Source organism: Perognathus longimembris, chromosome 12 (assembly GCF_023159225.1).
Source record: "Perognathus longimembris pacificus isolate PPM17 chromosome 12, ASM2315922v1, whole genome shotgun sequence".
Classification (NCBI taxonomy): domain Eukaryota; kingdom Metazoa; phylum Chordata; class Mammalia; order Rodentia; family Heteromyidae; genus Perognathus; species Perognathus longimembris.
In genome coordinates, this window is record NC_063172.1 from 57,524,823 (window position 1) to 57,547,132 (window position 22,310).

At 39.5% G+C, this 22,310-nt stretch overlaps 1 protein-coding gene across 2 annotated transcripts in view; it reads left to right on the top strand.

Annotated features, from left to right (window-relative positions):
- The window catches only part of Tgs1 (trimethylguanosine synthase 1), a 31,024-nt gene extending 18,207 nt beyond the window's left edge, over nucleotides 1–12,817 (top strand). For both annotated transcript variants that reach the window (XM_048358352.1, XM_048358351.1), the window contains exons 9-13: nucleotides 13–165; nucleotides 2,428–2,571; nucleotides 4,382–4,598; nucleotides 5,038–5,116; nucleotides 11,387–12,817. In XM_048358352.1, coding sequence (XP_048214309.1) covers nucleotides 13–165; nucleotides 2,428–2,571; nucleotides 4,382–4,598; nucleotides 5,038–5,116; nucleotides 11,387–11,509 — 716 coding nt within the window. In that variant the 3' untranslated portion in view covers nucleotides 11,510–12,817. The remainder of the gene's footprint in view (nucleotides 1–12; nucleotides 166–2,427; nucleotides 2,572–4,381; nucleotides 4,599–5,037; nucleotides 5,117–11,386) is intronic.
- The last annotated feature ends 9,493 nt before the right edge of the window (nucleotides 12,818–22,310 follow it).

Here is a 22,310-nt window from a genome sequence, read left to right on the forward strand (position 1 = left end):
ATCTTATTTTAGCTGGAATAAAGAAGAAAAAGAAGAAGAAAAACAAGAACAAAAAGATAAAAGTACTGCCTCCTGAGATAGCTTCTGTTCCTGAGCTGGCAAAATACTGGGCCCAGAGATACAGGCTTTTCTCCCGTTTTGATGATGGGATTAAGTTGGACAGAGGTACAGTGTATTTTTTATTTCAAAACCACTTCCACTTTACAAGCTGCAACATAAGCAGAATTTTCTTAACCTCTTTACTTGGATTCTGTTATTTCGACACTTGCCAACTTTATCATTTGTCGGTTTACATATATGTGTATTTCTGATCATTGCAGACATTATGTATGCTATGACCCTTTAATACTTTAGTCTGCATTTCCTAAGAACAAGGATAGCTTTATGTAACAATAATAGTTATGTCTTCAAGGCTTCATGTTCATGAATTGTCGTGATTATGTTCCTTATATAGCTTTTTTTCTTTCAGTATGGGAGTATGTATTACATTTATTTGTCGTGTTCCTCTAGTTTCCTTTTATCTGTAAGAGTTTGTCAAGTTCCTCCCATTCCCACTCCCAAGTTGGAGGTTGAACCCAGGGCCTAACACATGACCTTGACTTGGCCAATGGCCAACATCCCAGCCTACTTTGCCATAGGATTGATGTTCTGAACAGTAGCCTTCAATTTGGGTATTATATATTTTTGAAACCTTAGATTGAGGTTTAATCTATATTTGTAGTGCCTTCCAAAAGTAATGAATAGGTTATTAAGAGAAAGGGCTATTGAAGACTTAACATTAAATGCCAGGCATTATAATTTAATTAACTGGCATTAGGGAGCTTTAATTTTTGAGCCTTTTCTATTCTGATCATGAGCAATTTGCTTGCATACTGACATTTATGTTCATTAAGATTTCCTAAATACTAGTCTTTTGTTTGTTTGGTTTGGGCTGGGTCTGGAGCCTGAACTCAGGGCTTAGGCTCTGTCCCTGAGCTTTTGCTAGCACTCTACTACTTTAGCCACAGCACAACCTCTGGCTTTTTCTGAGCAGTTTTTTTTTTTTCTCAAATTTTTATTATCAAACTGATGTACAGAGAGGTTACAGTATCATACGTTGGGCATTGGATACATTTCTTGTACTGTTTGTTGCCTTGTCCCTCATTTTCTGAGCAGTTTTTTAGAGATAAGAGTCTGACGGACTTTCCTGCCCAGGCTGGCTTCAAATCACAATCCTCAGTTCTCAGTCTCCTGAGTAGGTAGGATTATAAGTATGAGCCTCTGGCACACCTGGCTTAAATACTAGTCTTTATTAAACTATTAGAGCCAGAAAGTCTTGATCTATAGTAGGTTTTTGGAACTCATTATAGTTTTCTATCATAATTTGCAAAATATTTATGGCAGGAAATTTATAACAGTTCATTATTTTTAAGGATGGTTTGTTTGTGCTGGTACTGGGGCTTGAATTAGGGTGTTTGCTAGGATTTTTCACTGTAGCCTGATGGTCTGCTACCTGAACCTCACCTCTACTTCCTCATTACAGTTCATTAGAACTAGGAAAAACTTGAAGTTCCATAAAAGGAGTTTAGCTGGGCACAGTGACTCACCTCCGTAATCCTAGCTACTCCAGAGGCTAAGACCTTTGCTCCAAGCCAGCCCAGGCAGGATGTTGATGAGACTCTTACCTCCAGTTAACCAGCAAAAAGCTGGAGGTGGAGTTGTGACTCAAGTGGCAGAGCAGTAGCCTTAAGCAAAAAAATCTCAAGGACGGTGCCTAGACCCTGATTTCAAGCCCCAGGACAGGCACCAAAAGGATTAGGGGAAGTTTATACTCTTAATCTTCCAGAAATATGGAGCCATTTAAAATTTTATTGACAGAGAAAAGGGAGACAGGAAATTTGGCATATCATTTTGTCCAGAGAAAAATGCCTTTCTGGGGAAAGAGAACAGTATCTCCTTCCCTCCAGAATAAGCACAGGACATTTCTGAAAATGTTAACATAATACTTACGTTACCAGCTTTTACTTTTCAACCCTTAAAAGCATGCAGATTTCCCCAGCACGTCCAGTATAAACTGGGACACTGCTTTTCCATTAGAAGTTGAAATACTTGGGAAACGCACTGGTATGTGGAAGCTAATCAGTTAGAACTGCTAACTTATCAGCAGTTCTTAGTGCTTTGAACAGAAATATCCATGTTGGGTACAGTTACTGGAGAAGTGGGAGTTAGATGAGTCTAAGAATTGAAATGTTTACTTGTATAAAAATTAGAAATGGTACTCCTTTTTTATAACAAGCTTTGCTAAACTTTTCTTTAAAACAAGTTAACTTCAACTTTTTTGAAAAGAGAAGGCTTTTTCAAAATGTGTGCTATATTCTTTAAAACATTTGTTTTGTTTTCACTTGGCTTGCAACTGAAGATCTTAACAGAGATCCCCTTCCTTTGCAGAAGGCTGGTTTTCAGTTACACCTGAGAAGATTGCTGAACACATTGCTGGCCGGGTCAGTCAGTCCTTCAGGTGTGACATTATAGTAGATGCTTTCTGTGGAGTTGGAGGAAATACCATTCAGTTCGCCCTAACAGGAAAAAGAGGTAATTAGTCACTGATGGAAGAGAACCGTTTTATTTCCAGTTTATTCAGTGAAAGTTTTTCATTTTCTTTGGTTGTCTTTCCAGAGATTTAGTGGTTGATTATTTGGTTTTAAAACATTAAATCATCTTAATAGATGTTTGACTATAGAAACAAGAGAAAGAAAGTTTCCTTTACTAAGGAATGGGCCATGCATGGTGGCTCACACTTGTACTTGCAACTGTGCAGGAGTCAGAGATAGGAGGATTGTTGCTTGAGTCCATAATGGGAGGGGTGGGGGGAGAAAGTGAGATCCTTTCTCAAACGACAAGCCAGATGATATGGTTCACAACTATAAATCGAGCTACTCAGGAGGCAGAGGCAGGATTGCATTTTCAAGACCAGCCTGGACAAAGTTAACAATACTCTCTCAAAAACAAAAGAGCCCAATACCTTAAAAGAAAATGCCATACCCTAAAGATACTTTTCTCTTTGATATCTTCTTAGCATACATACATATTAGTCAATGATAATTTCCCTTTTAATAAATTTCAGAAGAATCCTATTACAGTTTACATTACATTCTTTTTTTTTTTTTGGCCAGTCCTGGGCCTTGGACTCAGGGCCTGAGCACTGTCCCTGGCTTCTTCCCGCTCAAGGCTAGCACTCTGCCACTTGAGCCACAGCGCCGCTTCTGGCCGTTTTCTGTATATGTGGTGCTGGGGAATTGAACCTAGGGCCTCGTGTATCCGAGGCAGGCACTCTTGCCACTAGGCTATATCCCCAGCCCTACATTACATTCTTGACATTGGCTGGGGAAATGCAATGTGATTCTGGAAAACAGTGGGGTTTAGATAAAAATGCAGTGACCTTACTGTACCATTGGTTTTAGGATCATTTACTAACTTCACAGTCTCATAGCAGCCTAGATAAAAGCTGTTTTCACATTTGCCAGGAATAATTACGAGCCATTCCTATAAGGTCAAATCAATATATATTGTCTGAAAAACTATTTTTCTTCAAAAATTGTATAATTCATCTTTGTTTTAACATTGTATCTTAAAATTAAATATCTGCTCCTGATGAAGCCAATGAGTCTGGAAGAGAGAGAGAGAGAGAGAGTGTGTGTGTGAGAGAGAGTGTATGTGTGTGTGTGCGCGCACACACACGTGCAGTTTATAGTGTATATTTTTATTAATTTTACTTTTTCTTTCTGGAATCAGCTTTAACCCAGGACCTTGTACTTACTCAGCTTTGCTTATTAGGGTAGCGCTTTACCATTCCAGACATGCCTGCCACCTTGCTTCCTGCTAGTTATTTTGGAGATGAAGTCTCACAGACTTTTTCTGCCTGGGCTGGCTTCAAATTTTGAGCCTCCTGATCTTAGCCGCCTGAGTAGCTAGACTATAGGTTGATAGATTTGTTTTTTAACAAGTAGAAACCCATTGCCAAGGCCTTTGTAGTTTTAGTATAGTTGGGTAAAGGAAAATAACTACTGAGTCCCAAGCCAAAGGGAGAATGCTTCTTCCATGTTTTCCCAGTCCAACTCCCTTCACAGCCCCGCAGTATCACTTAACCTTGCTCACTTAGCCAACACTGGAGGGGTTTTTTTGTTTTTGTTTTTTGCTAGTCCTGGGGCTGAACTCAAGGCTAGGGCACTGTCCCTAAGCTTCTTTTTACTCACTCTACCACTTGAGCCACAGCGCCACTTCTGATTAAGAGCTATGAGGTAAGAGTCTGCGGGACTAGAATATCAGCATAGTGTTGGACAAAAGAACTCTCCTATGTAACCAAACTCGGTGTCAACTGACTTTTTTCTTTTCTGATTCTTAGTGATTGCCATTGATATTGACCCTGTGAAGATTGATCTTGCTCGTAATAATGCTGAGGTTTATGGCATAGCAGATAAGATAGAGTTCATCTGTGGAGATTTCCTGCTCCTGGCTCCCGGTTTAAGGGCTGACGTTGTGTTCCTGAGCCCACCATGGGGAGGGCCAGATTACGCCACTGCAGAGACCTTTGACATTAGGACAATGATGTCTCCTGACGGATATCCTTTGAAGTCCTAAGAGTTTAAAATTGCTTGTGGGAGAAGAATGCGTGTGGGTGAGAGAGAAACTGGTGAATGCTAAAAAGCATTTGATAGATTTCAGGGTTTTTTGCCAAAGAAGGAAAAGGAAAAACCCAGGTAATGTTAAAAAAAAAAAAAGTTGGTTGATCTTTAAAAGGAATAGCAAATGTAAAGCCAAAAGTCACTTGACATATTATAAAATATGAACTGGAATAGATTTATTGTTTGGAATTATCTGAAAATTGATTCCTCAAACCAGTCTTAAGAGTCTTAAGTAACTGACTTTAATTTTCAGATAGACTCCCTTGAAGGATTTAAATTTCTTTTACATACTAAAATGCATATGGCTTATTACTGATAAAAAACATCTGCTTTTCTGGTCAAAGACTACTTTTATTTTTCCTTAACTGCACTTCACCTTTGAAATTTTCAGACTTTCCCAGAAGATCACTAATAATATTGTTTATTTTCTTCCAAGGAATGCTGATGTGGACCAGGTAAGCCTAGCTAAGCAGGATTTCTCTGGGCCACTGACTTGTTAGAAAGAATGGACAGAAAAAGGACGCAGGACATCTCCTCATTAAAGAACCAGTTTGTGAGATATGACTGTGTTGTAAACTATAATTATCTGCTGGAAGTATCCAGCAGATAGATACATGTTGTGGACGTACTGTCTGTTACACCTCCTCCTCTCCACCATTCCAGGGGAACATGGACACAAATCAGCACTGTGGGCTTTGATAAGGATGTATTTTCAATGCATTGACTAAATGTGTTGTTTAGATGCTATATAACTCAACTAGCCACTGTCTGATTTGACTGATCCTTGCCTTGAGAATTAAGCCTGGCTAGAATTATAGAGATAAGACCTTTTGGGGCTGAGAATATGGCCTAGTGCTAGTGCTTGCCTGTGTACAGGAAGCCCTGGGTTCAATTCCTCAGCACAACATATATAGAAAAAGCCGGAAGTGCCGCTGTGGCTCTAGTGGTAGAGTGCTAGCCTTGAGCAAAAAGGAAGCCAGGGACAGTGCTCAGGCCCAGGACTGACACAAAAAAAAAAAAGAAAAGAAAAAAAAAAGAAAGAAAGTTTGGGATAAGACCTTTCATTTGGCCAAGAAGACCTTTCATTTGGCCAGGAATAATTTTAACTATATCTCCTGTTAGTCCCTCAACCATATTCTCCCATCTCTTTAGGGGCATAGTTGATCTTCCATATCTGTGCTTCTTGATGTTTCAGGTATTTCTTCCAGAATATCTCAGTCTTCTCTTTGAACTCAAGTATATAATAGGAAGACAAATGTCTATGTTTTATGTTTGTGTGTTTTCTATGCTTTCAGTGGCATGTCTAAGAGATTTATAGTTGTCACACTATATTAAATACATTATCTGCTACTCATGACTCAGAACTGATTTCTAAAGTTTTGGATAAGGCTGAGCTTTCCGATTGATTCCATTCTTACTTTTCTCATGTAATTATTTGTTCCATAACTGTCTTAGCAGAGACTGTCATCTTTACTATGCTCCTATACTATGACCCTTATGCATGATTGATCAATCTGTCTGTGTGTGCGTGTGTATGTTTAGATAAATAGTTGGAAAGTGGTTGTTTGGTGTAAAATTTCAAGTAAATTTTTTCTACTTGAATTAACATTTTCCCAAAGAGAAAGTTAACTTCTTTAATTTCTGCTTTTTGGCTCCTTAAACCTGCTAGAATTAGAGCTGATAGTTCATTCATGTTTTCTGCCTGTAGAGGGAGTAATAATACTAGAAAATAATACATATCAGAAAGGAAACTGGTAAGATTTCAAGTTATTTTTTTCTTTTTTGTGGTATTAAATTTAGGTCAAATTACAATAGGAAGTCAATTTTTTTCTTCTGAAAAGATAAAATGTGTCTATGTTTGGTGAGAAGAGATAGTAATAAAAGACCAAGAGAAACGGGAGGTACCAAGAAACTGACTTTCTGTTCAGAAGCACGCAGGATGTCACAACAACCTTACAGATGGGTTCCCAAAGTTGATGAGTCTGCTGCTTAAAACTCTAGCCACATTTTTTCCTATAGAAGTGTCTATAAAGAGCAGATACTTGCCCATCTGGGTAGATTGTGTGGTAGACTGTTTTTATTATCCTAAACTAAACATAACTCAACACAAAAACAGCCTGTCTCAAAAATCCTTCTGTGTAAGAGTTTATGCTAATTGTTTTCTGTGGATTATCCAGTGAAATGTTTTGTTTTGTTCCTCTTGGTGGTACTAGGATTTGAATTTGGGCTCATACTCACTTGGCTTCACTTACCCAGCTTAGCTTCCTTGGCTAGCACTATACCACTTGAACCCTTTTTTTGAACCCACTTCAGTGCTTCATTTTGGTGGTCATTGCCAGCTGGAGCCTGCTGGACTCTTCTGCCTCAGATAGATTCAAATCACATCCCACTAGATCTCATCTTACTGCGAGTAGCTGGGATTATAGGCGTGAACACCCAGCCAGTAAAACACTTTTCTCACTCCCCCTTTAGTCCCCATCTCTTGATTCCCTTTTTCTTTAGGGGGATTCTGGGACATGAATCCCTTACTACTCAAGCTCTCGGTTTTAAACTGAGAGCAGAATAATTTTGAAACTCTTGTATTGTGAGAAACTCTGTGAAGATAATTTCATTCTCTAAAATTGCCATTGAACCTCAATTCAGAGAGCCCCAGTAACTACGTTATCTACTTGATGTCTGTATCTTCTAGGTTTTCTTTCATTTCTTTTTTCTTTACCATCATGGAAATCCAGCTTGGAATGAGAAAAACTCCTTTTTCAGTAGTAAACCTGTACAGCATAGAGATAAACTTCTGGACCTATCTAACATGCTTCTTAAGCTATACATTCTGGGTGAAGTTGGCCAACCGTCTTCTCCTCCCCTCCCCCCTGATCTATTTCTTTTCTTCAAAAAGAGTGAAAATATTTACAAATTAACTTCATACTTGAACAAACCATCCCATGATTGAATTGTGTCTGTAAGTACAAATATTGATTTAATCAAGGAATGTATCTTTTTCTAGAAGGCAGAACTCCAGGATCTCATTGGCTTTTAAAATTCCATTCTATAGGGGTCTGAATGTGTAGCCCAGTAGTAAATTATGTGGTTAGCTTGGCCTTAGATTCAGTCCACAACATCTAAAACGTTTTTAACAAAATAAATACCATAATGTCTAGGGAGGGAGACAGCCCTACGTACAGCAGTCACCACATATTTAATAGGGATTTTTCCTGGACTTTTTTGTTTTATTATTTTTTTCAGTTTAGGGCAATGAATGCAGGGCCTCTTGCATACTAAGCAAGCATCCTATCACTAAGCTACATCCCCATCCCCCGATGGATTATTTTCATTGGTGTGTAGGTAGTAGATAGGAAGAAGGTGTTTATTTGAGAGATTTCTAAAACTTGCCATGAGAATAATAGAGTAGTATGCATTTGAATAACTAGAACTATTTACAAATAAGAGAATTCATTAAATGATACTCTTATTTGGAAAATATTTTAAATATAACCAATTTCAACTCATTGGCATTTTTAAAGGTTTTAAGAGTAAAATTGTGTAATTGGCTTCTTTACAAATATTCTAAGTAATTCTATTATTTTCTTAATAAATGGGAAATTGGGGCTTTAATGGTTGCTAAATATTAAAATTAATTTAAAAATTCATGTCAAAATGTTCTAAATTCAACTGGATGCCAGGTAGCTCATCCCAATCCTCTCTACTCAGGATGCTGAGATCTGAGGATCACAGTTCAAAGCCAGCCCAGGCAGGAAAGTCTGTGGGACTCTTATCTCCAATTAACCACTAAAAAGCCAGGAATGGAGATGTGATTCAAATGGTAGAGGTCCATGCTTAAGCAAAAAAGCTAAAGGAGAATATCCAGGCCATAAGTTCAAGCCCCAACACTGGCACACACACATGAACTGAGAAACAATTAGATTTATATGAACTGCTCAGAATTCCTCCTTTTACCCCCTGTCAGACTGTCACATATAAAGATATCAAATAGAATGTAAAACACATTCCTAGTAACTGCTACTGTGAGCCTACTACTTGGCTACTTTTAACTTTCTTTTTTTTTTTTTTGCTGAAGAGACTTTAAATTTGGCTTTTGCGCTTGGAAATGTCAAAATAATCATAAAGCAGCACTTACGCCTTACAGAGCAAGTAATCCACAGAGTTGTCAGTTTCATTTGGCAGACAGGGTCACAACAGCAGTCAGACAGAAGCCTAAACACCCGAGAGTTAACATACAGGTCGGCAGGTATAACAAGGAGTGTGCATGCTGGTGGCTTCTCCACTTCGATCTGGAGAGAACCTGGGACCGCCTAGGGGTGTAAGTGGGACCTGGGAAAGCAGCTTTTCCATACACAACAACAACAACAAGAACTCAAGGACAACAAAGGAAACCAGGCTCTGCTGGCTGTCTATAATACTCATGTGCAGTAAGGCTTCCAAGATACAGGAATTTTTATAGCGTTTGTATTTTAAGGATTTAGGGCAAATACATTTTTTTTCTACTCGATAAAAAGAAAATTAGTACTTAAAAGGTTCAAAAATATATCAAGTGAGTGATCTTTTTTTACATAAATTATATTGATTTTTTTTTTTAAGGATTTAACAGCTGAAAAAAACCCTTTCTGCTTCCACTGGAGGCAAAATGGAACACAATGTTAGTTAAATAGAAAGCAGCATTTCTAAGAAATCTGTTGTCAGCCTTACAGAGCATCCGCACTAGAGATGTCATTCAATAGGATTTATTCAATTCCTGGCTTATTTCTTCTTTATAGGATCAATTATGGAATTGCTGTCTTATATATTCAATTCTTAAAATTGGTATATTCCAAGTTTTGAAAATACATTTAGATTCATATTTTCATGATTGAACAGACTTCTTTGAGATGTTCATTTTAACATTTACATAATTTATAACCCCAAATGTATAAAAGACAATGACAAAAGCATCATAAATAAATAATGCAAAATGAAAGTTATGTCAAACATTTGGACCTTCTGATAAATTAGCAAAACGGTAACAGAAACAGTTTTAAAAAAAAAAAGGAAAGGAAAAATACAGCGAATTGTGACAACACAAAGTGAAACACCTGCCGTATTCTACTTTTAAATTTCTATTTTGATTTCAAGTGTTCCTTAAGAAAAAAAAAATGTTCCTTATGAAAAAACAGGATGCATGTGTTCTTTTAATCATTATAAGGTTTTTGGTATTGGACTTTTTTTAATGTACCCTGTTTATAAAGTGATAAAAAGCACAGCCAGCTTGTGTTATTTTAAAGTCCTTTGCCATTACTTTTGGCTACTATTGTTACTGCAATGGTGGATCAATTTATTTTTCTTTGAAGAGTATATCATAGAATAGTCTGGTTCTTCCTATTTCTTTATCTTCAACTTTGTTTCTAACAGGAAGTTAAATAATTTTAACTACATGCTCATTAGTAATGCACAGTAAATCTCACCCCACCAGATGTCTGTGTGGTTTCTGTTATACCTCTGGTTCTCAGCCCTCAAAACCAAACTAGACTGTTGAGTCTTCCTCTACCAACTATCCAACTGCAGTTTTACAGATGGTAGTACGCAGGCTTTCTCTGCTTGTCCCTGATTCTTGAGACACCCCTTTCTCTGCCATTGCATGACTTCTGCCCTGCCTGCCCAGGGTTCCTACCACATTCCCTCTCCTGGCAATCTTTCCTGCTGCCATCCTAGTAATCGCACTTCTGTTGCTGTGACCACAGTATCTGTTAGCTGAAAGATCTAGTTAATTAATCTCTGAGATAAGATGGGGAATAATATGCTTCAGAATGCAAGTCTTATCTGTGTAAGAACTCAGGGTTAAACATTGGTGATTTGAAGCCTTACAGAGAAGACAAGCAGCCAGGTGCCATTGGCTCACACCTGTAATCCTTGCTACTCAGGAGGCTGAGATCTGAGAATCATGGTTCAAAGCCAGCCCTGGCAGGAAAGTCCATGAGACTCTTATCTCCAATAAAATTCTGAGAAAAAGCTGGAAGTGGCACTGTAGCTCAAGTGGTAGAGGTCCAGAATTCAAGCATATCATCCAAGCAAAAGAGACTTTATCAGCTTAATTGCACCTGTTGCCCAGTGTTGGTGAGACATCATTTTGATGTTATCTCTACGAGGGTACAGAAGTGCTTTTTAGCTCTGATAAAGAGTTGTAGTACAGCTCAAAATAAACAGTATATTTTAGCACAATAATAAGCTTTAAGACGTTTAATAGTAACAGAAGAGAGCAACAGGTACAGAACATGGTCCACATTAGGAGAACAAAAGACTGGTTAGAAAAAGGGGGAAAAATAGTGTAGAAACTAGTATTCCTGGCTGAATCAATGCTATTTTGCCTTCTGCTGTGATCCTACTTTATGTAAGGGGTACTCATTAAATACTGTTGACCAATCAAGAGGGTGAAATGAGGAACGAACGAGACATAGGCCTTTGAAAAAGTGGCTGCTTCTCCAGAGGTCTCTATGAATAAGCCTGACATTCGGAGAAGGATCTGTCCATTTTCTCTTCCTCAGAGATTTTTAGCTTATGTCACTCCAGAGAGCAAGACTTGGTGCATTAATACCTACCTGAGAAGTAGTGTTTGAAGTGCTTTATTATTTGAAGGACTTAAAGGTTAGTCTTCCTGATAGTTGATGAACCAAAGTGAAGGAAAGAATTGTTCTAGAGCTAATATTTGTGTGTGTGACTTCCTCTGTTAATCTTTTTAGGTGGCATCCTTGGCTGGGCCTGGAGGGCAAGTGGAAATAGAACAGAACTTTCTTAACAATAAATTGAAGACAATCACTGCTTATTTTGGTGATCTGATTCGAAGACCAGCTTCTGAAACCTAAATAAGAGGCTATAAGGGCAAAAAGATTATGTGGTAATCAACATTACCTGTATGAGACTGAGGAATGTCCACCTGTACTCATTAACCCTTTATTATTTGTATCTTATGTTACCACATGATACGGAGACCTTCGTGAGTTGTATTGAATATCAATGAAGTGCTTTGACATCTTTGGAGAACATGAACTATGAACCATATGTTACACGGCAGAAGAGGCAACTGTCTGATATGGAAAGAGGTGTTCCCTTGTGTTTAATTTCAGTGTGTCTGTGTAGATGTGTGTTTTTATTTATAACTATATTTTGTCTTAACATCTTTGTTGTGTATATATGTTTACAAAAATACAATAGTTTTTTATTTGGGTTTTTGTGGGTGATGGTGGTTGTATTGTGCTTTTTTAGGTTTGGTTTGTTGTTTATTTTTTTATTCAGAGCCTCACACACAGCTTGCTTCCTTAGCTGACCCTGTACCCCATGAGCCGTACCTCTAGCCTTACTCTTTGCTGATTAATTGGAGATGGAATCTTGAGCACTTTTGAAAGCCAAGTTGGCTTTCCACTGTGATCTTCCAGATACCAGTCTCCTAAGTAGCAGGATTGGCATGAGTCTCTGACTCCCTGCTAAGTATTATAGTTTTAATGTAAAGAAATAGAAAACAATGAATGAGTTGGATTCTGTCCATCCATTTAACGCCTACTCTAATAATGTTAAATATTTAATGCTAGAAATGTAAATAATACAAAATGGTTCAAAAAGAAAAGTCTTCCCCAAACTCCCTACACCTAAAGATAATCACAGCTAATAATATTTATAATTCTTTGGAAGAACAGAAAAGAGTGACATTATACCCTAAAACAAAGTGTAATTTTCCCCTTTTACTCAACATGCTTTTTCCCCCCTTTAATATACTTTTTTTCAAGAGTACATGTTTTTTCATATCAGTGTATACATGTCTTCTGCCTCACTCCTCAGTGGCTGTCTTGTGTTCCATCTTGTGGCCGTGCCATCATGAACCAGCTTCCTCTTGATGGAGCCAGCATTCCCGCCTCTTCCGCGCCGGGCTTACTCGCATACTGCGGAGCAGGTGCCCCCTTTGGTCTTTCCCAGCAGTTAGATTGCAGGGGGGCCAAGGAGCATACATAATAGTTTTGATAGCTCTGGTTGAGACATGCTTTTATCTTACAGAGTTTAGTGTTTTTAAGATTACTGTGGCAAAATCAGTGTAAAATATATTTTGTAATATACCAGTTTGTATTCTTTTTTTATTAAATGGCAATGAAAGGAGAAGGAATATGTGTGGTTTAATTATTTAGCCAAACAGTGTGTTCCATCATTTTTGCATGTGGAAAAGAAGGAGTGATACACAGCTCTGCAGCTGTTAGGTTTTGTCTGGAGCCTTAATCTCCTAATAATGTACACATATGACTGGAACATGAAGCAAAACATTATTTGAGCTGCATGATAGGGCAAGAGAAAATGAGGTGAGTTATAGGAATATAGAAAACTAGGTACTGGAAAAATAACTGTGAGTATATACAACTCATTGGTAGAATGTGTGCTTAGCATGCATGAGACCCTGAGTTTAGTCCCCAGAACCAAAAAAAAAAGAACTTGTTAAGTGTGCTAACATTGATCTCTTGAAATTTTACATGTAAACTCAATTGCCCTGCAGTACAAACAGTTGAACTAGTCATGAAGAGTGAAATCCCTTTTTATTAATTTAAAGCTTCAAAATCTGCCCAAACGAGGGAAGGGATTTTACTGGGGATTAAATTCCGCCTCTACTAGGCGAGCTCTCTACCCCTGAGCCACGGTCAGCTTGTACTTCATTATGTAGCATTGCTGTATAGCTCCAATTTGTCCACATTGTGAATCAAGCCAGCATTGACCAGCAGTTCTATACACGCATACACCTTCCACAGCACAACCTATTTGGTTATTATTAAGACTGCCATGTCTTTCTAATTATGTACAGAATAAGAAACCTAGCCAAAGCTAAAGTATTCCTCTCCCACTGATCACTCTGGTATATAGTTTATAGCCCCTGTTTTCTTTTTCTACTGGTACCGTGCATTGAACTCAGGGCCTGTGTTTGCTCACATTGCTTGCTCACCTGGCACTCATCCTTTGAGTCACACCTCCAGTCCAGTTTTTGCTGGTTATTTTGGAGATGGAGTCTAGCAAATTTTTCCCCTGGGCTGGCCCCAGACTATGGCCCTCCTGGATTGGATCTCAGCTTCCAAAGTAGCGGAAATTACAGATAGGAACCACTTGAACAAAGCACTTAGCATTATTCAGATTTTTAAATGGGCATCTGACTGAGTGCCTACCGGTGGCTCCTGCCTGTAATCCTAGCTACTCAGGAAGCTGAGACTTGAGGATCCCAGTTCAAAGCCAGCTCAGGCATAAGTCCCCATGAGACTCTTATCTCCAATTAATCTCTCAAAAACCAGAAGTGGCACTGTGGCTGAAAGTTGTAGAGCACCAGCCTTGAGGAAAAGAGCTCAGGGGACAGTGCCTGGGCAAGGACTGACAAAAAATAAATGCCTGTCTGCTGCCGTCCTAGTTTTGCCATGTCATATCAATATGAACTAGTTTGGGAGGCAGTTTAGAGATTTTTGGAGATGGAACCAGATACCCATTTGTGCTAAGCACAAACTCTACTACTGAGCTACACCTCCAAGCTCTGGATTTTTTTTTTTAGCACAAAATTGATTTGCAAAGGTATTTTGGGTATTGCTACTAAGTATTATTGCTTTAATGTTTGTATATTAATGTGAGAAATGTGCAGTCCTTCACTTAGGGAAGCTAGGATAGGTGGTGGGTAAGAGATACCCACACCGTCTATTCCAGGAGGTGTGTGGTATGTGATAGGGACCTGGGAATGGCTTAAGTTGTCAAGAGTTGGAGACATTTAAGCAAATTAGAATTTTTCAGGTTAACAAACTAGGAAAAGTATTCCTGCAAAAGCTAGAACCTTTAGGATGGTACCAAGGCCACGGAAGCCCAAGAGTGTTTAGGTATCTGAATGCTGACCTCAGGCAGGATTTGAAGAAGTGGCTAGAGGCGGGAGTGGGCCTCCTGTGCCAGACTGAAATCAGCTACCTTCCAAACACAGGACATTAGGCCCAGGGCTTGGTGAAGCCCACAGGCCCCGTGTCAGAGGAAATGCTTTAAAAAGCACAGAATAAAAGTTACAACACAGTACACAATACAATAAGGTTACAACACAATATACATCAAGATATCTTAAATATGTGTAGTTATTAAAAGAGCAAGTGTGATATAACAAATAACCTTTTTATTAACACTTTAAGCACGAACAATTATTGGAGGTTCCACCAGCTATTAAAATTTCAGAGGACGCATACATGTAAATGGTATTTCAGGAAATTACGGCTGGCACCAGTGGCTCGCACCTATAATTTAGCTACTGAGGAGCCTGAGATCTGGGGATCCTGGTTCGGAGCTAGCCTAGGCAGAAAAGTCCGAGAAACTTGTCTGCGATTAATGAACCAAAAAACAATGGCTCAAGTGGCAGATGACACTTGATCAAGAACACAAGGTCCTGAGTTCAAACCCCAGTATTGGTATCCCCACATACACACCAAAAAAAAAAAAAAGGACAAGGAAAATTAAAGCAGCTAGAACAGTACATAAAGATACTGACATATTTAAACATCCATTAGTGGCAAAGCACATGTACACTGTTCAAAGCTTGCTTTCTGTTCAGTGATTTCTGTGTTCACTGATGGCTTAAGCCCTCGCCAGGAGCCTACAAACTTCAGATGAGCTTTCAAGCTCATGAATTTGGGGTCAGATCAGAAGCTGGGAGGCAGAGAGGCACTGCTCACAGTCTGACCAAGGGAAGGGGTGGGTGTGGAAGAGGCAAAGGGGACAGAGCTCATAGGAGGGGGCAAGTTAACATCACCTGGCAGGATGCTCAACTCCTTTCCAGCCCACTGTCACTGCTTGAGATCTTGTGAAACTGTAATCTCAGCAAAAGAAAGCTCATACTCCAGTGGTGAGTAGGGAAGGCATTCTCACTAAGTGAAGTACCAACGGAGATTCTAAGGAGTAGTACGCATGACAATCAACTAGATGGGTATTTCCCAATAAAGTATATTGTAAAACAAATAGCAAAACTTCAGAAAGGAAAATTTGTGAAATTCATTAGTAAAATATTGAACTGTTCAAAATACCATTTTAACATGTAATCTATATAAGCAATTACTAATAAGAATTTGGTTTTGAAGTAGGATCTTATTCTGTAGCCCAGGTTTACCTGGAATTCATGCTCCTCCTACCTCAGTCCCAAATGCTAGGATTACAGACGTATGCCACAGTACCCAACCACTTTTTTCTTCTTCCATAACTGCTGTGTTTTAAAATTACAGCACATCTGTTTGTACTAAATACATTTTCAGTTTTTAGTCTCCACATTTGGCCAGAGCTAATGGCTCCCCCTTCAACGGTCACATCTAGATATCTGGAGAACAATAGGAATAGTATTTTGCACCTCGTTTGCTACTTACAGTTAAATGTAAAGTAATAAAGGCTTTAGAATCATTCATAGGTAATAGGGAGGCACACCCAGGACCATTGTAGAGAAAGTAAACTTTACTACATTTGCATTCTAAAAGTAAAGAGAGTGAAACACCTTTAAGTTTTCCTTCCACCTAGGGAGATGGAGATTCATCTTTGAAAGTGTTTCAGGTAAGAGTTTAGGAAGTCCTGTGTCGCTTCCGTTTATTCCTGTTTAACTGTCTTGATTGAAGCAAATTCAGAGTTCTTTAATCATGAATACTAATAGCCTAAATGCTTGAGACAAATGTAACTGATTTATGGAATTAGTGTGTATGCTAAAGGTTCGACAACTTTTTCTGTACCTAGACTGATTGATTTTTTTTTTTTTGGGGGGGGGGGTCATTGTCAATCCTGTGACTTAAGCTCAGGGCTTGGGTACTGTTCCTGACATTGTGTACTCAAGGCTAGCACTCTCTCTACCTTTTGAACCACAGTTCCACTGCCAGCTATTTTGGTAGATGAATATCTCATGGGCTTCCCTGCCTGGGCTGTTCTTAAACTGCTATCCTCTGATCTCAGTGTCCTAAGAAGCTAGGTTTACAGATGTGAGTCACCAGCACCCAGCTGAATGAATTTGTTTACCCTTTGAGGTCTCATATATCCTGGGAATTTGAGGCACCAGAGCCAATAAACAGCTCAGGCCTGTAGCACACTCCACTCTGGAGCAAGGGACCTTTCTCACTTGTACCCACAGTAGAGGATGTCCTAAGACATACTCCTTCCATTCACATCTACTTTCTTTAAATTATTTTTCTAGTACATAAAATAAAAAATAACCAAATGCTAATATTTATGAAGAAATGCAAATAACATGAAATATGTATTTCTTAATCATTTATTGAACAAATAAGTATGCCAAACATTGATATGTCTTGAAGATTCACTAAACTAATGAAAACTACCTTTAGATACAAGCTTATATTCATCAATTTAATCATGTTATTCATTGGCCTTATTATCAGTGCCTTTGTCAAAGCAAAACAATAGAAGGCTTGATGGCTATATTGCTCTCGTGGCTCATGTCCAACCTAAGTCTGTGGCCACAGCTCAAGAAACCAGGTAGAGCCCTGTCACGTACAGGTATAGCTTCTTAGTACCATCCTTGGCTTCTGTGTGCCATCTGTCCCTCCAAGGCTCTCTATGTTGAAGCACTGAAGGTACTAGCTGGCCCACTGTCTGTTTTCATTGTGTGTCTATACATTGATCCATCCTGGCCAACCTTAGTCCAATCTAGACTTCCCCTCCTGTCACTAATCTGCGTCTTAAAGGAGACATCTGTCCTAAGGAAGTACTTGAGCTTTAAAAAAACAAAACCAAAACAGGCATGACACCAGAACATGATAAATGATACAAAACTAGACATTCACCACAGTAAGACCAAAGGAGGATAACTTAGAGGAAGAGCCCAAAGATGCAATGCCTCCGTGCCTCTCATATAATATTTATCATATAGTATTTACCGAGATATCTCATATAATATTTATCAAGATGAACTCCAGGAACTGGAAACAAGGAAAAAAAGGCATGAAGATGTTCAAAGCACATAAGCAAAAATTTTCAAACAGCTTAACTGTTACTTGAAGAGCATACTTCCTCCACTTAGTACAGTAGTATACGGCCAGGCCACTATTATCACTGTGACCAGTACCACTGTGAGAATGCCTTTGTTCAAAATCTGTACAGTCCCCCAAATCCGGCATATTCTCTAGCACAAAGCAGGGCACTCTGGACCCCTGTTTTAGGTCTGACTACCAGAGACGTTGACCAGAGTCCTGTGGGTACTCTCCGCTCTCCTTGCAGGGACCCCGATATCCATACCGTTGTGCTGTGTCCTTGCTTAATTTCAGCACAGACACCAGAGAGTCCAGGAGATCCAAGCATGGACTGACACACACGATTACAAGCTCTACTCTGGGACCCTCACTTTGTCTCCATAGACAATTTACTCTTCTCTGTGCCCATTGTGTAAACACAACTACACAAGTAGATAGCTATGTGGGAATGCTTAGCACACAATGAGAATTTTTTAATTTCTTACCAGATTGTTAATGAGAGTCACACCATTTGGTATCAGGATTCACTCTAGAGTGGTGTTTCTAGATTGCATTCCATCAGAGAATTAGCACAGATGGGAGAACACTTATATACATCCTAAGAAAACCAATAAACAGCATATCATTGAAAGGCAGGAAAAATGAGAGCTGAGGTTATAGCTCAGTGGTAAGAGCACTTACTTAGCATGTATGAAGCCCTATGTTTGATTCTCCATCACAGTAAATTATTTAAATAAGAGAAAATACATCAAATAAGAAGTAGATCTTTTCGGGGCTGGGAATATGGCCTAGTGGCAAGAGTGCTTGCCTCCTACACATGAAGCTCTCGGTTCGATTCCCCAGCACCACATATATGGAAAACGGCCAGAAGGGACGCTGTGGCTCAGGTGGCAGAGTGCTAGCTTTGAGCGGGAAGAAGCCAGGAACGGTGCTCAGGCCCTGAATCCAAGGCCCAGGACTGGCCAAAAAAAAAAAAAAAAAAAAGAAGTAGATCTTTGCATTGGCATCAGATAGTCTTCTCAACACCATTTGTGCAAAAATCTGCAAAAAGTGACTTATGTTTTCATAATTTTGCCTCCTTTGAGAAAATGTCTCCTAGACTTCCCTAATGGAGGAGAAATATCTTTAAAGTATAGTTACTAAGCTGTGAGCAGCCGGAGGTGACCTCGATGGTCCTATCTTCCAGTAACTCATCCCGTATAGGTCCTCTCCCCTTTGTTGTGTCAGCCTGGCTTACTGACTTTCTTCTAACAAATGGACTGGTGAAACTGATGGTTTGTCACTTCTGAGAGACGGTTGCACAAGGCCATAGCTTCCATGTTCGCACCCACTTTCACTCTTAGACACCTCACCCTGAGAGAAGCCAGATTTCACATACAGAAGTCCTCTCTGGCAAGCAGCAGGCCAACTACATGAGAGCACGTGAAAGAGGATCTCTCTCCAGGCAAGTCTCCATGAGAATGCAGTCTCATTCACCAGCTTAACCACATTCTCACAAGAGACCTGGAGCCAGCCTCTAGGTTCTGGACCACAGAGGCTGAGCTAACATTTGAATGTTGTTTTAACCTGGTCAGTTTGAAATAATAGATACCCAGAGCAAGACATGAAGGGCTAGCTTCAACATATGTTCTTAAAAGCTGAAGCTACAGGCTGGAGGTGTTGCTGAGTTGTAAAGAGCATTCTTAGCAGGTACAAGTTCCATCCTCCAGGAAAGCTAGAACCACAACTTTTGCTTAGGTCTTTTTATTTATTTTCATGATGCTAGTGGTCATACGGAGGCTTAGACATACTAAGCAAGAATCTACCATGGAGCCAAATCTCCGTCCAAGTTTAGGAGTTTATTCTGTGTAGCCCGGGGAGGCCTCAAACTTGCCTCAGCCTCCTAAGTGCAAAAATTTTTGGCATGTACCACTATCCTCAGCCAGCTCCAAGTTTTTAGATCCAGTTCTTTCCCATACTTAGTTACTAAATCTAAGTCATATTAAAGGAAGAGGGAAATCAAATCAGTGAATGGCAAAGGCAAATTTGACTTGGATGTACTGAGTTCTGAATTCACATTCCCCGAAGAACACTGTGGAGAACAGTACACATGGTTTCATGTTAATGGCATCAGCGTGGAACACCATTATTCGTGGTTGCCAGCTTTCCAGTCATTCTTGAGGGAGCCTGAATTTCCTTGCCAGGGATTTGGGTAGGTGGGCCCTTGTAACTCTTCGGAGGATGAGCTTCAAGTGGCCAAAGCTAGGCTGGATAATCCCATCTTTTCTAGTCTAAGTCATAGCTAGACACAAGTCCTTTTTGCTGGTTAATTGAAAATAAGAGTCTCATAGATTCTTAAAAGTCTTTCAGGATTTGTCTGCCTGGGCTGGCTTCAAATCATGATCCTCAGATCTCAGCTTCCTGAATACCTGGGATAGAGGCATGAACCACCAGCAATGAAGCCTAGGAGTCAGCAGCAGAGTTGGATAATTTTTTTTTTGGTTGGTCATGGGGCTTGAACTCTCGGCTTGGGCGCTGTCCCTGAGCTCTTCAGCTCAAGACTAGTGCTCTACTATTTGGGCCACAGTGCTACTTCCGGTTTTCTGGTGGTTAATTGGAGATAAGAGTCTCATGGATTTTCCTGCCCACACTGGCTTTGAACCTTGATGCTCAGATCACAGCCTCCTGAGTAGCTAGGATTACAGGCATGAGCCACTGGCGCCAGGCAGATAATATTTTAACAGTAACTTTTCGTCACACTCCTTCAACTTCTCTAAATCTTTTAGATTTCTTTTTCCAATCATCTGCCATCATTACTCAACACATAAAATTAATAGCAAGTCAAAATACACCATTAACCTGACTAGAGAAGTAACTCCCCAAGCGTCTCTAACATTCAAATATCAGTAATTACATCAAATCAAGAGGGAATTATATTGTGCTTCTCTCTTTCCCTATTTCATTTTTATCATTCTGATCATTTAATTTCCTTAAGTAATCTCAATTACAATAACAATTCTAACAAAGATCAATGAGCTACTGCCATTAATTAATTCCCATTAGTATGGAGTGTAGCCACACCCACAGAATCTCAGGAAGAACTCCCCTCAAAAATTATCTAGCCCCCTATATTATTAAAATTAATAAAATCTCATTTATTATTTACACAACCATAATTAGCTCTAATGATAAACTCCAACATTACTACAGCCCAAATTATTATACTTGCACCTCATAGAAATCTATGCGGTCAATAGTGTTTTTGCTTGTCTTTGCTGAACAGAAAACTGATGAATTAGAATTTCCTCAAATTCAAAGACCTACTAAGTGTGGTAGCTAGGGGTCCTCTTGCTCCAAAATCTATACTTTTTGTCCAAGTGATACTTACCACACTGGGGACCTAACCCCACGACCTGGATCTGTGGAGACCCAGAGATGAGTGTAGAAAGGAAGCCTTTCTGTCTGTGCCACAGTTTCCCCGTCTGAACATGAAAATGCTTATGACACCTGTCTCATACAGTAATCATGAAGATTATGATATAAGCAAGGGAAATAACTGAAGGGCTAAAGATAGATCTCAAAGTGCTAATAAAACCACATCTTATATTTTTTACATGAGAATTACCTCAAGATTTTTTTTTTAACTTTTAGCTGGGTGCTAGCAGTGGCTCACACTTGTAATCCTAACTACTCAGCAGGCCAAAATCTGAAGATCTAGGTTCAAAGCCAGCCTGAATAAAAGTAGTCCATGAGACTTTTATCTCCACTTAACACCAAAAAGCTGGAAATGGAAATACAGCTCAAATGGTAGAGCACAAGCCTTGAACAAAAATGCCAAACAACAATAGAAAGCTCTGAATTCGGGCTGAGGATATGGCCTAGTGGCAAGAGTACTTGCCTTGTATACATGAAGCCCAGGGTTCATTTCCCCAGCACCACATATATAGAAAATGGCCAGAAGTGGCGCTGTGGCTCAAGTGACAGAGTGCTAGCCTTGAGCAAAAAGAAGCCAGGGACAGTGCTCTGGCCCTGAGCCCAATGCCCAGGACTGGCAAAAAAAAAAAAAAAAGGTCTGAATTCAAACCCAAGGAACAGCGCGCATGCACACACATACACACACAATTTATTTTCATTCTTATTGTGAATTGCTAAGATTAAAAGCATATTTGTTTGTTTGTTGCCAGTCCTGGGCATTGGACTCAGGGCCTGAGCACTGTCCCTGGCTTCTTCCCGCTCAAGGCTAGCACTCTGCCACTTGAGCCACAGCTCCACTTCTGGCTTTTTCTATAGGAATCGAACCCAGGGCTTCATGTATACAGGCAAGCACTTTACCACTAGGCCATACTCCCAGCCCTAAAAGCATGTATTTTAGAGTGCAAGTGTGTGTGTATGTGTGTGTGTGTGTGTGTGTGTGTGTGTGTGTGTGTGTGTGTTATGCCAGTCCAGAGACTCAAGGACTGCCTTGGATTATTGTAGCGCTGGAAATCAAACAAACCCAGGTCTTCTCATATGCTGAGCACTCACTCACTCTACTACTGTACCCCATGCCACCAGGCCAAGAAGGTAATTTGGTTCCATTCCTTCACTTATTCTGTAATTGTGGGCAAGTCACTCAGTATCTCTGACACTCTTCTTATTAACATGGAAACAATTCCTGCTCCATAAAATAGTCAAGAGGACAAAT